At 36.8% G+C, this 13,688-nt stretch overlaps 1 protein-coding gene and 1 pseudogene across 1 annotated transcript; both read left to right on the forward strand.

Annotated features, from left to right (window-relative positions):
• The first annotated feature begins 7,430 nt into the window (after positions 1 to 7,430).
• Positions 7,431 to 8,372, forward strand: LOC126627919 (uncharacterized). Its single transcript, XM_050297484.1, has 3 exons — positions 7,431 to 7,720; positions 7,941 to 8,052; positions 8,161 to 8,372. Exons 1-3 carry the CDS (start codon positions 7,611 to 7,613, stop codon positions 8,275 to 8,277), a joined length of 339 nt encoding a protein of 112 aa, XP_050153441.1. The 5' UTR covers positions 7,431 to 7,610; the 3' UTR covers positions 8,278 to 8,372.
• A 95-nt stretch (positions 8,373 to 8,467) lies between these two features.
• Positions 8,468 to 9,998, forward strand: LOC126630308 (proline--tRNA ligase, chloroplastic/mitochondrial-like; annotated as a pseudogene).
• Positions 9,999 to 13,688: the final 3,690 nt, after the last annotated feature.

Here is a 13,688-nt window from a genome sequence, read left to right on the forward strand (position 1 = left end):
TTCTTGTGCCCACTACACTTATGTTTCTTGTTTGGTTTCGGGCGTGTTTCAAACTAATTATGCGATGTCATAAAAAAAATACTTTAAACAAGGGGGGTTGCGTAATTGAGGAATGAGTTTGGCCTTCCTACCAAACCAACTATGGAGGCTCCACTTATGTATTTCTCCTTTTGGCTTTTATTTGAGGGAACGGTTAGTAGTACTTTCAAATTTTATTTTACATTTTCTATAAGTGTATTTTTCTTTTTACTTAGAGAAAGTTTGTACTGTAAAATGATATTTTTGGAATACTAATAACAATTTTCTTATTCGATTTTATGTAGGTTACGAAAACCTAGTTTTTTGTTTATAGACGTGTCGATTTCCTATTGGATAAGAGTTTGGCTATGCAATTGCTTACCATGTAAACAATGTTACGTGTGTTTTCATAATACTAGACAAATATCTTGGAACCATATGGATGGTTATTTACAAAACTTTTCATCCTTAATTTGTTTAAATAATATTGTGCAAAATATGTGACTCGTGAATTAGTTGGTTGGGGAGGATTTGAGGACGGTATAGAAGAAACTTATAACAATGGGCGTTGCGTAATTGAGCAAGAACATTGCTTTGTTGATGAAAAAATAGCAGTAGCTGCTAAAGGAATAGCAACAGTTGCTGAAGGAATAGTAGCAACTGCTATTGAATCTTCAATCATAGATGGACACGTGTGCAATTATTATTTTTAATTTCAATTATTTGGGCATATGTTCATTTGTGATTGGAATTCTGCAGGAGCTACTGCGATTCTTTCATCAACGAAGTAGTGTTCATTGAGGAATGTGTTTGGCCTTGCTACCAAACCAACTATGTAGGGTTCCACTTATGTATTTCTCCATTTGGTTTTATTGGTTTTTTTTTCCTTTTTTCTTTTAGGATATTTTGTTGGGTGTTTAATATATAAGCTCGTTATAAGTTCGGAGAGAAAGAGAGATATTTTTTGCCTTTTTTTTAAAAGTAGAATTTGTAGATTTATGTATTTTAGGAAAGCTTGGTTTTTGTTATGGACGTGTCGTTTTTCGGTTGGATAGTAGGAGAGGACAAATGTGGTAATGGCAAGAAGTGCTTTACGTGTGTTATTCACCTTGTCACCTAAGATTTTTGCTATGCAATTGCTTACGTTGTAAACAATGTTACGTGTGTTTTCGTTCATACTATAAAAGTCTCTTGGAACCATATATGGATGGTTATGAACCAAACATTTGATCCTTAATGTGGTTGAATATATTGTGCAAAATATGTGGCTCCGTGAATTAGTTGGTTTAGAAGGAATTATTCATGATATTTGGTCCCTTGCCAGTTCTGTCGAGTTTGGTTTTACTTTTACCCATAGGATGAACAATCGTGCGGCGCATGAAGTAACAGCTTACGTCTCAAAGGTTGGTGATGACCATATATGAGATTGTATAGGATCTGAACTTCTTTTCAACATACATGTGAGGAGGATGTAAACTTATTTAATAGAATCTAATAAAATCTATCCTTTGGCAAAAAAAAAATAAAAAGTTGGTTCGGAAGGATTTGAGGATCTTTTGGCTATTGAATTAGAAGATGGCATGAAACGGAGATCATGCAAGATTTATGATTATATATAGTTTAATGAGAAATGGTTGATTAATTTTAAACATACTATAATCACATGGTTTCTGCTTTTAATAAAGAAACGGAAAATAGCACTTCGTGATATATTGTTTAATAAATCCGTTCAATAAAGAATGGTTTCTAACGATCGTATCTTTTATAAAACTTGCTAATATATTTTCTTTATAAAAATATATGGCTCAACATTATCAACATCTCATAAATGTGAAGACGGGCATGAGAAGAGAGAGGAAACTATTGGTAATCTGAGTAAGTATTTCGAGATTTTTAATAATTAAATTCTTTTATAATATGTGGCGCTTGTTGGACTTGTGAGTCTTATATGTGTGCTGCATCAACTCGATGGTATAATTTTTAACAAAATTTCTAACGGAATAACCAAATTGATGTGTGACAATGAAACTCAGGCACTGAATTGATCATATTGAAATTCAGAGCCCAAGTTAATTGATTAGGTCAATTTAAGTGACCATTTGCGACAAAAATGGTCATTTTTGGGGAGACTTTATAAAAAAAAAATAGTAGTCCAAAACGTGGACCGACTAGATATAAGGTTCACATTATATATATCTTATATATAAGGAGAGAGAAAAAATCTCAACAGCCCACAAACTAAAAAATATAGTTCTTGTTTATCCAAAACTCTCCTAAACTCCCACGTTCTCAACACAGTAAAGTGATATCCTTCCTCAACTTCCCCACACCCTGGGAAAGTAGAACACATTACAGAAAATGGAAGAAGTTAATGAAACTGCTCCTTGCGTCTATAAAAAGGTGAGGGCATAGGGAGAGCGGAGGAGAGAAGAATGACAAGAAAACGTTGCAGAAATTGAGAAGCACACGGAGAAGAAATCGACAAAAAAAAAAGAGAAGACAAGTAGCAGAAGAAAGCGAAAATGAACATCAACAAAAAGCCAAATAAAGAGAGAAGAAAGCTTAAAAAGGTATTACATTTTCATAATGGATTCTTGATTTTTATTGGGAAATTCCTGTCGTCTTTCGCAAAAAAAAAAAAGAAGAAGGGAAATTTCCTCTTCTTCTTGTTTGACCGAAGCAAAAAAGATGGTGGTGGAAACATGCACCACCTGTAACATCCCACATCGTCCAAAGGAGTGGATCTTCTAAGTCTTATATGTATATTCTCATCTCTATTTAGCACAAGCCCTTTTGGGAGCTCACTAGCTTCGGGTTCCATCGGAACTCCGAAGTTAAACGAGTTCGCGCGAAAGCAATCCCATGATGGGTGACCCACTGGGAAGTTCTCGTGTGAGTTCCCAGAAACAAAACTGTGAGGGCGTGGTCGGGGCCCAAAGGGAACAATATCGTGTTACAGTGGAGTCGAGCCCGGGCGGGGATGTGACAATTTGGTATCAGAGCCAATCCCTGGCCGGATGTGTGTCGATGAGGACGTCGAGCCTCTAAGGGGGGTGGATTGTAACATCCCACATCGCTTAAGGGAGTGGATTTTTTAAGCCATATATATATATATATTTCCATCTATACCTAGCACGAGGCTTTTTGGGAGCTCATTGGCTTTGGGTTCCATCGGAACTCCGAAGTTAAGCGAGGTCGCTCGAGAGCAATCCCATGATGGTGACCCACTGGGAAGTTTTAGTGTGAGTTCCCAGAAACAAAACCGTGAGGGCGTGGTCGGGGCCCAAAGTAGACAATATTGTGCTACGGTGGAGTCGAGCCCGGGATGTGGTGGGGGCTTGGGCCGGAATGTGACACCACCAATTCACACCGACCCCCCAAACCTGTCCTTGGGCTTGCTCTTTCATCTTCTTCACCAATGGATTCTCCATCCTTGTCGATGTCAACTCTTTCAGCCACGGAGTGCTCATTCTTTTTCTCCACCATTGGAGAAAATTTACCGTTTTCTCCGCCAATAGCAGCAAAGAAACCGTCGTCTGTGCCACTAATAGCGGCCATGCTATGACTTCCATGCCTAGCAAGTTCGTATGTGCCACTACTGCTAATCCCATGAATTTCTTCGGGGTGGTCTAAGCCACCCCGTGAAGTTCTAATCAAATCAAGTGTTCTGTGCTGCTGCCGTTAATCCCATGAATTTCTTCGGGGTGGTCTAAACCACCCCGTGAAGTTCCAATAAAATCTAAGTGCTCCGTGCCGCTGCCGTTAATTCTATGAATTTCTCGGGATGGTCTAAACCACCTCGTGAAGTTCTAATCAAATCTAAGTGATTCGTGCCACCTGTTGTCGTAGCATTGCTGTTAGAAGGTTCTGTCCACCGTAATGAGGCCATTGAATACCTGGTCCCTATAGAAAAGCTATCAGGAAGAAAATCGTTGAATCGTCGAGTCGTCATTCGAGTAGCCCAATAGTGCAAGCCTTGTCCCGTAAAAAGCAACTAGGAACAACCTCAAAATTTTGTGCACCAAGTCATAAAAGATGGTTCTATACAAGAAACAAGGCAATGGTGTAGAAATGGTGTTTCCATTGTTTCATTACTCCCACAAACATGCATGAACCTGCAGCGAATGAAGACAAAAAATGAAACTCGTCCATGCTGTCCGTACTCGCACATACAACAGCCCTTCAACTGATGCTTTCCAAAGGTCCTTTTAGAAATCATACTGATAAATAACTCGGTTCTTCCGGCAATCTCTCGGAGTGGTTCAAAGCATGAAACAACAACTCCTGCCTGACAAGAAAGGAAGCTACAACGAGCAATGATCCCGGACAAGGTCATAGCGAGCGATGTATTTGCAAAAAAACAATCCCGTCACAACAGTCGTCTTAGAGTTAAGAAGAAAAGAAGTTGCTGACGATAAAAGGAAGAGGAAACAAAGTTCTATTTGAACCTTGAAAGCTTAATTCACAAAAAAAAAGAAGAGAAAATAAAGCTTGCTAACAACTTCCCTTGGGAAAGGCACTCAAGTGAAAATCGAAAGGGAAAGTCATGGGATCAAAACCCATTTTAAATGAGATCTTAACCCTTCTCAAACTTTATTGGGCAAGGCACGAAAAAGATGTAGTTTTAACTAGGCCTCACAAATTGGAAATTGGGCCAAAATAATAAATGGGCAGGAATCCAATAGAGTGATGGAGGCAGATCATGTGTGAAGAGATTCCGACATCGAATCCATGGAGGATGTAAATCACTTTAAATACGGTAGATGTGAACCATCTCAAAGCACAAAACTCAATGGACTTACACTATGTCAAATTTAATAGATCAAATTCTCGAAGTGCCAATGGCACGAAGCCATATCAAATATCAAATGGCACGAAGCCGTATCATATACCAAATGGCACAAAGCCGCTACAAATGGCACAAAGCAGATACAAATGGCACGAAACCGCGACAAGACTCAAATGGCATAAAGCCGCTTCAAATGACACAAAGCCGTATCGAATATCAAATGGAACGAAGCCGCAACAAGACTCAAATGGCACGAAGCCGCAACAAGACTCAAATGGCACGAAGCCGCATTCTGCTCTAATGGCTCAAAGTCCTCGTCCGCATGAGCTAAAACTGCACAAGGCATCAAATGCTCAAATGAGCTAAAACTACACAAGGCATCAAATGCTCAAATGGCTTAAAGTCCTCGCCCGCACGAGCTAAAATTGCACAAGGCATCAAATGCTCCAACTGGCACAAAGCCTTTGCCTGCACGAGCTGAAACTGCATAAGACACCAATTGCTCCAATGGTTCAAAGATCTCGCTCGCAAGAGCTAAAGCTACACAAGGCATCAAATCCAAACAAATACCAAATACTAAGGAACTACGAGTGACTTGATCCCTCAACGAGGGTACGTAGGCAATCTAGGGCTTGACCTAGGTGCAGTCACAAAATCAAATAAATTCCCAAGTTACGATTTATTCATATTGGAATCAAGAGTTTTTCCCCTTAACGAATGATTGTAATTAATAGACGCATGGTCTAAAATGGGTCGAACTCAAATTAATTAAACCCTATTCGGAAAAAATGAACAAGGGTAAAATTATGTCGAGTGAATTATTTGTTTACATATTATGTACAATTTTTGCTCTATAGATAATAAATACACATTTATAAATTAGAAAAGGGGACAAGTTGACAAGTTGATAAGTTGAGCTTTTTTTATTTTATTTATTTTTGTTTTACAAATGATATGAATAGTGAGTTAAATTGTTAAAATGTTAGAAAGAAGGGAAGTAGGTAAAGATCAAAATCGCATTAGAATGCATATACATTATTATTTTTTCGCCACTATAATAAAGCACCATCCGCATATAAGTTGCGCTATTTTCAGATATGTATTTGGTAAAGGACGGAGAGTGCATGCTTTGCTTGCTACTTTGCTAGATGCTCTACTGCTGCTCCACAGTAATCGGAGTGCTTATCATCATCAATGGGGCACAGTTATTGTAGTTGGCTAGGGAGTGAAATTATCATTTTAAATTAAAAGTAATACGAGGGATGTCAACAACCTTCTTATTTTGGATTTTCTATTTTTATTTTCTTGGTTTTTATTTCCATCTTTCAATGTTGTTTGATACTATAATTGTCCAATATATGGGTCGCCTTTTAAAGCTAACACTACAGAAAATCAATTCAATGAAAAACCGTTTAAACATCTGTCATGCTATTAAAATGTCAATGCTTAAGTAAGAAACATGATCCATCTGGACTTTATGTATTGGATAAATGGAATTTTAACGAAACACTACCCGATAGAGAGAACGAGAAGGTTGATAATTTTTTTTCAAATGATTTTCAATGTAGGAGTAGAAATAAAAAGAAAATAAATAGCATTCATAGAGGAATAATGACATAGGCATGGGAGGGAAGCATTGAATTATTATTATATTAAATGAGGTAATGAAGAAAATAAAAAGAAGAATTTAAGACATATGCCTGCCCAGAAAAAAATGAGTAATAATTATGGAAGGAGTGTTGGATTTGATGGGTTGAATTATCACTTCACTTGTGTCACCCAAAAGTGAGGTTGAATAAAACCGTATCTGCCATCTCACTGCCAAAAGGAACCCAGCACAAAGCTCCCCCAAAGTCAAAAATCTTTTGTGTTGGCAAAACAAAATAATAAATAATTAAAACTTTCAAGCAATTATTGGAATTCAACTTTGTCAAAAATACAAATTCCAAACTGTATTACATAGCATTCCGTAAGTAAGTTTCTCACGTATCTAATGTGTTTGAGCATTTGAAGACTAATTAACGGTCCATAAATTGAACAATTATGACAAAAAATGTATTGCCACCAACTGAGTCATGAACGGTAGACTAGGTACGTAAGATCGATCTGAAATTGACACCCTAGTTTTAGGTCAAGGGTCCGTCCAATAGATGTTATCGACCAAATTGGGTTGGACTGATGTTATAGATGAGCTTAATTCAGTTCATTTCTTTTAACATTCGAATAAAGGCTAAAGAAAGTCGGAGGCTTATCTACTGCACAATAAAAGTGCATATTTAAGTTAACCATCTGAATAAGAGTTATTAGATTGTTTAACTCAACAATATCTAACGGCTCCCGGTTAGATGTGTAACTTAGATGTGCACTAGAGGAGCTTCACAGAAGGTCAAGATATAAATTTCTAAATTCGTGAATAACAGGGAAATGACAAGTAACCCATCTCCGTATAAGCTTTTGTGAAGTTTCTTAAATTTCCTACATCCCAAGTTGAAGTCCTCTATAAAACACAATTCCTTGGCCCAAGAACATCGGCCCAAAGGCAGGGCCAGGGAACCTATTTGTAATTGGGCTGCCACGACCGGCCCAGTCCACGTCTGCCTATTTTTACCGAGCTCGATCTTCTCATCCTCCATCTCCCGCCGTTATCCGGTGGTGCACCGCCACCATCTCTGGTTTCCGGAATCCACCACCGGCATATCAGCTCAGAGAACAACGTCGGTTACCGACGAGAAGGACCGAGTCGATAATCAGAAGAGCAACCGAGTCCAGGACCGAGGTGTCACTCCTCGATCACAAGACTTCAATGCTTGGTACCTGGATGTCATTGAACAGGCGGAGCTCGACGACTACGTTCCCGTTCGTGGAACCATGGTCATCCGTCCCTACGGTTACGCCATTTGGGAAGCCATTCTGGTACTCCAGCTGCCGCTATCTCTATCCATTTGATTGCATTCATTTCACATTCAGTGGTTTGAAATTTTGAATTTATTTAGTTTTTGTAGGATTATCTGAATGTGAAATTCAAGGAGACTGATCACAGTAACATGTTCATATGATTTTCGAGCTTTTGATGCGTAATGTAATGCTTAAAATTTGAAATTCTTAGTTGTTTGATAAATTTGGAATGCTGCAGTTTATACCCTACTCTTTTTATAGAGAAAGAAGCCAGCCATGTTGAGGGTTTTAGTCCCAAATTAGCACTTGTGACAATAGGAAGAGGGAAGGAGCTCGAAGAGAAACTTGTCGTATGCATTTCCGTCAGTAAATTGTGTTGTATTTGATTGTATAAGTTATTGAGTGAATATTACAGAAGGTGTTATCTTTGATTGTTGCACTTCTTGAGGCTCTGGCAGGTTCGACCCACGAGCGAAACCATGGTCAATCACATGTTCAGTTCACCCAGTGGATTCATAGTTACCGTGATCTTCCCTGTATGGTTAACCAGGTACCACACTTGCTTGGTCTCGTAATTGAAGTACTTTGATTTTCAGTGGAGGAGTTTTTCATTTTACGTAAGCTTTGGTCTTTATGAATTGATGTCTAATTTACTTCAGTGGCCAAATGTCACAAGATGGGAGATGTCAATGAAACCTTTCGTGAGGACTCTTGAGTCTCTATGGCTGGAGGGACATACTGCTCCTGCCGCTGCAGGCTATACAGATGATTGATGTGTATTTGAAATTTGCTTATGAGCAAGCTGAAGTACCTGTCATTGCAGGTGGAAAGTCAAAAGTAGAAACATTTGCTGGTGCTGTTAGTGTTGAGAATAAGTCCCACATTGATGGGAGGAGGGATCTTGCATGGGTTTATAAGAGGTTGGGCTACTTCTCATATTGCCAATTGGTTTTATGGTGGAACCCCAACTTTCTTCAGTTAGGACCTATACGATAGAGGGAGAATTTTTCTCGTGCCTTTGAAACACAGGTACTTTGATTATGATATGATAATGTGGTTATTTGTTAGTTATGATATGATAATCAAAGCCTCATTTTATAGGCGCTAGAACAGAATTTGACCAAAATCTATGCATGCAGTTTACTGATGGAAGTGGACAGAGGCAACATGTGTGGCAAACTTCAAGGGCTGTGAGTACCCCTTTTGTTGGCGGGATTATAATGACTCATGGAGATGATACAGGTTTAATGCTTCCCCCAAAGATTGCACCGATACAGGTAAAGTTCTAAAGTTGGAGATCTTTATGCATTTTGCAAAAATATGTGGACGTCTGTGTCTAGTATGTGCTGTATTTAGTATAAGGTCATCTGGAAACTTGTCTGTTAGTTTAGTTTATAATATTATTTGTTCTCATCCGAAAGCATTCAGCGTGGTATGCTTAGAATTCAGTTTGGTTCTGCTTGTTTAGTATGTTTCCTCTGCCCAGGCATGTGTGCATGCATGGCTTATTTTGTTTTCATTTCAACAAAATTTCTCGCTTGCGTATAGGTGGTGGTAATTATACCAATTTGGAAGAAGGATGATGATAGTAGAGAAGTCCCCAGTGTTGCATAATTGGTCAAAGAAGCTCTGCAGGCTGCAGGGAATAAAGTTAAACTTGTCGGCTCTGAGCAGAGAACCCCAAGATGGAAATTCAATTTCTGGGAGACGAAGGTTTGTCCTGAAACTTAAAGATAAAGCAATTTGTACCCTTTGGTGTGTTGCTTTTGGCATACTATGACTCGAAAGCAACTTAATTATTTATAAGCTCTCGTAATTACAGAAACTGAACAGCCATCATATGTTAACCGTTTCATTGTCTAATTGTTTGACTTGCATCAGATTTGATGGGGATGTTTACCTAATACTTATATGAGTTCCAAAGATTGGGGAAAGATAAGACCAAAAGTTGACCTTTTCTCATGCTCACAGTGCTTATTGTTTGTTTTGAGTGCTTATACCATTTCATGCACGGCTAACATATTGGTTCTTTTTCGAGAAGCTGTTTATTGAATTAATTCTTTGAAGATTAAAACGGCTGCATGTTATTGTTCTCTTATTGTCAGTCACCTCAATAACAAGCCTTGGTTTGGTTTTATAAGGAGTCCCTTTAAGGATTGAAATTGGTCCTCGTGATGTTTAACACCAGAGTGTGGTTGTATCTAGAACAGATGTTCCTGGAAAGCAAGAGAAGGTTTTCGGGATATCCATGGGGCCTTTTGAATTTGCTGGCTTATGCGACGGACAAGTTGAGTGAGATCCAGTCATCTCTGTTGAGGCAAGCAGAATCTTTTCCAGATAGATGCACTTTCATGCTCTAGAGAAAATGGGCGAGAGGTCCTTAGTCGGCTAGGTATGTGTACTTTTGAGTTATTTCAGTAACGTAGTTGTTAATTCTATAAAACACATTGTCGAGGAAAATTGCATTCTCATTCTAATACATTGACAGCTGCAAATTATTGCACAGTAACGAGGAAGAGTTAAAAGTAAAAGAAGAAACCGGGGCAACCATCAGATGCTCTCCTTTTGAGCGACCGCAAGGGATTAAAAGATGCTTGATGACTCGTAACCCTGCCGAGGAAGTTTCCATTTTTGCAAAGTCATAAGGTTTCAGGTTTCGCTTGGAACACAAGCATCCAACCGATATTGTTCAAGACAGATGTTACCTGTGGTCTGTTTTGTCGTACTTTCTTCTTATACCCTACAGTATATTACACCAATTGCTGTAGCATACCATTCTCCGTAAAACGCCTGTTCGGTTTGTTTGCCGAATGTTTTGTAGTTTACACCAAGAAAAGAAAGTATAATGCTTGCAGATGTTCCTTTCAAACCTGGTTGACAGCTTCCGTTTTATTTTTGGTCACAATGTAGAAGACAAATACAAATATGGTCACAAACTTTAGAAGCCTACAACTTTAGGGGCTCTGAAGCAAAAGTCAAAACTTTAGGACTAGTTGCTTACTCCGAAAGCGATTCCGAGGGTTCACTAATATGATTGGATTGACTGTGGAGTCCCATCTTGGTGGAATAGCTAGATAGTGACACCGTCATGTGCTGTTACTAATATATGTGTTGCAATATGATTGGACAATACGGTGAAATTCTAAAGTGCAACTTATTTTCGTGAACAAAGACAAAAAGAACATCCTACTTAGGACCATCTTGCATTCTGGCCATACCGTCGCAATTTATAGCGCGTTTACTAATCCGTAATCAAATTGAGAGAAATTGGATTGAGGAGGAATTGAAATGAGGTGAAATCAAAATCAGATTCATGTTGAAGTTGTTTACTAATTCAGTAGAATCGGAATATAAATCAGTATGATTACTAAAATGCCCTTGTCTCAAAACAAATATTTTATGTACTTTTTTTTAATAAAATTTGATATAGTATATAATAGTAAGAAGAAATTAAATTGCTTTTTTATTTCATAGACATACTAAAATGATTTTGTTTATTTTTTTATAAATTTAAGTATTGACTTTAATAGCTAAATTTTCTCGCTCAAGTTGTAGTTTTTTCTCTTCGGCATATGTATGGAGTTGTGAATAATGTGAATAAGCATAGAATTATGCTTAATTAACTAGAAGGACATGGGTTGGGTGAAAATAAATGAGTTGGGTGAAGTTAGAAAATGAGCTGGGTGAAAAGAAAAATAAGTCTAGTGTTAAAAGGATAATCTTGGAAATAATGAAAGTAAGTGAGGGTATAAAGGAAAAAAAATTATTATTCTGATTGCTTGAGCAATCCGGAATCCAAATACCTTATATATGTTGGGAATCCAAATCCTTCAATTTAAGGAATTGGATTTCATTTTTTGTGTGGGCCCCACACACTTTTGATTCCTTCTAATTTTAGTAAACACAAGTATAATCCGTAATCGGAATCAGATTTCTTATTCTCATTTCAATTACGGATTAGTAAACGCGTTATTAATGACACCCGATGAGTCTCGACCGAGCAACCACGTGGTGAGTGTTCGAACCAGAAAACTCTTCGGACGACAAGGTAGATAGCCTCAAAAAATTACAACGTGTAATACTATGCGTATTGTAATATTACGTCACGGTACGATTTAATTTCTCTCATATAGTGGGGTCCGCGGTTGGAAGATGAGATGGACGACTAAGATGCTGTTTGGCCGTTTCCTTGGACAATAATGGAAAAAGAGACTTTTCGGGAGAGTGGGGCCCACTGGGCTTTCGCTTGTGGTGGGTGGGGTTCTTTCCGTGGAATAAAAGTTGAAAACGCGTAGGAGATTTTGGAGGATAGTGGAGATTTCCTATCTCTTTTTAATTTTAATTTTCTTTTTCCTTTTACAAAGAGCTATTCGATAAATTCTCACCACATTAGTTGTCAATTACCTAATAAATTTTAATTTTAATCGATTATCCTTTGAATTTTTATAATCGGACAATTTCTTTATCAACTTTTAACTTTAGCCGATTACCTCTTGAATGTTTATAATTGACCAGTTTCTAATAATGAATTTGTTGAGATGAGAAATTAATTTTTTTATTTAATTTATGTCTTGAATTGAAATATGTGAACTGAGATGATCATGTGAATTAAATCACAAAGAAGGCTAATGAAATGACATCATAACCGCAACATGATGCTGAAAAAGTAAGACTATGGAGAAGATTCATAGTCGAGGAGGTAATCGACTAAAAAGAATTGGTCAATTATAAAAGTTGAAGTGTAGTTGACAAAAATTAAAGTTTAGAGTAAACTTTGCCGCTCCTTACAAGTTTTGGAGACAAATATAAATATATCTCTATGAGTAATGTTAGGGAGACTAAATTTGTAGACAAATTTTTTGTAAATTAAGTGACGTGGAAGTTCATGATTAAATTATTATTTAAACATTGATAAATGTGCTCATGTCTTCTCACACAAAAAAAACGATGGGCAATAATGTTATTTCACAGGTCCAAATTTTATTGTTTTTTATTAAAGCCTCACTTACATGTGATGTTAAAATATCTTCAATATTAAAAAAAAAAAAATCTCCCACTCCCCCCTCGTTTTCTCTCTCTCCCTCTCTCCTTCTCATTTTCTAAAAAAAATATGTTCATACACACAGCAAATGCTAGTTATAAAAAGAGAAGATAGAGATGGTGAAACTTTTATAATGACCAAATTGCTTTCTCCTTTTTTTTTTTTTTTTTTTTTTTGGAAAAAATTGCTTTCTTCCATTAAAACTTAAAAAAAATGTAGGAAGTTAGTAAGTTCATTATTTTTTGAAAATACATATTTTAATAAAAGATAAAAATATCAAAATTAAATAAAAATATAATCTTATATACTTAAAAAAAGCAAATCAACGCATGTAGCAAGAGGCAGTACACAATTAAGCGCATCTGATACCTAACCTTTTTTATAAAGGAGATTTCATGATACAAAAACTTAAATGATGTGACAAACCTTTTTTTTTTATTTTAAATTTCTTAAATAATGTAGGGCTTCCAATATGGATGGGGGAATCGGTGATATTATTAGTTTAATTGTAATTGAAACATCTCAATTGTCATGTCAATTAAGTTAAATATTTTTGCCATGTGATTTCCTAATTTTTAACAAATATGCTCTCAATTAATTCTTAAACACATGAAAGGTTAGGTTTATCACAAAAATTGTAGTAAAAAATCCATACTTTCCTCTCTTCTCGATATTAGGATTCATAACTTATTCGAGTAATCAATAAAAAGTTGAGTATAAATAAATTGTCGAAAATGACACTGTTTGACGCATTACACAAAAAAATTTGTACATATATAATAAAAAAATAACAACTTGTTTATATGTACAAAATGCCATTAGGTATAAAGTATCAATAATTTTTCTACTTAAAAAGTCCAGTTTGTGGCTTCGCCGCGACAATCCATCTTTTCAAAGGTGAAAGACTCATAATTTCAGCACTAGCATCATGAATCGAACTAAAAA

Source organism: Malus sylvestris, chromosome 7 (assembly GCF_916048215.2).
Source record: "Malus sylvestris chromosome 7, drMalSylv7.2, whole genome shotgun sequence".
NCBI lineage: Eukaryota > Viridiplantae > Streptophyta > Magnoliopsida > Rosales > Rosaceae > Malus > Malus sylvestris.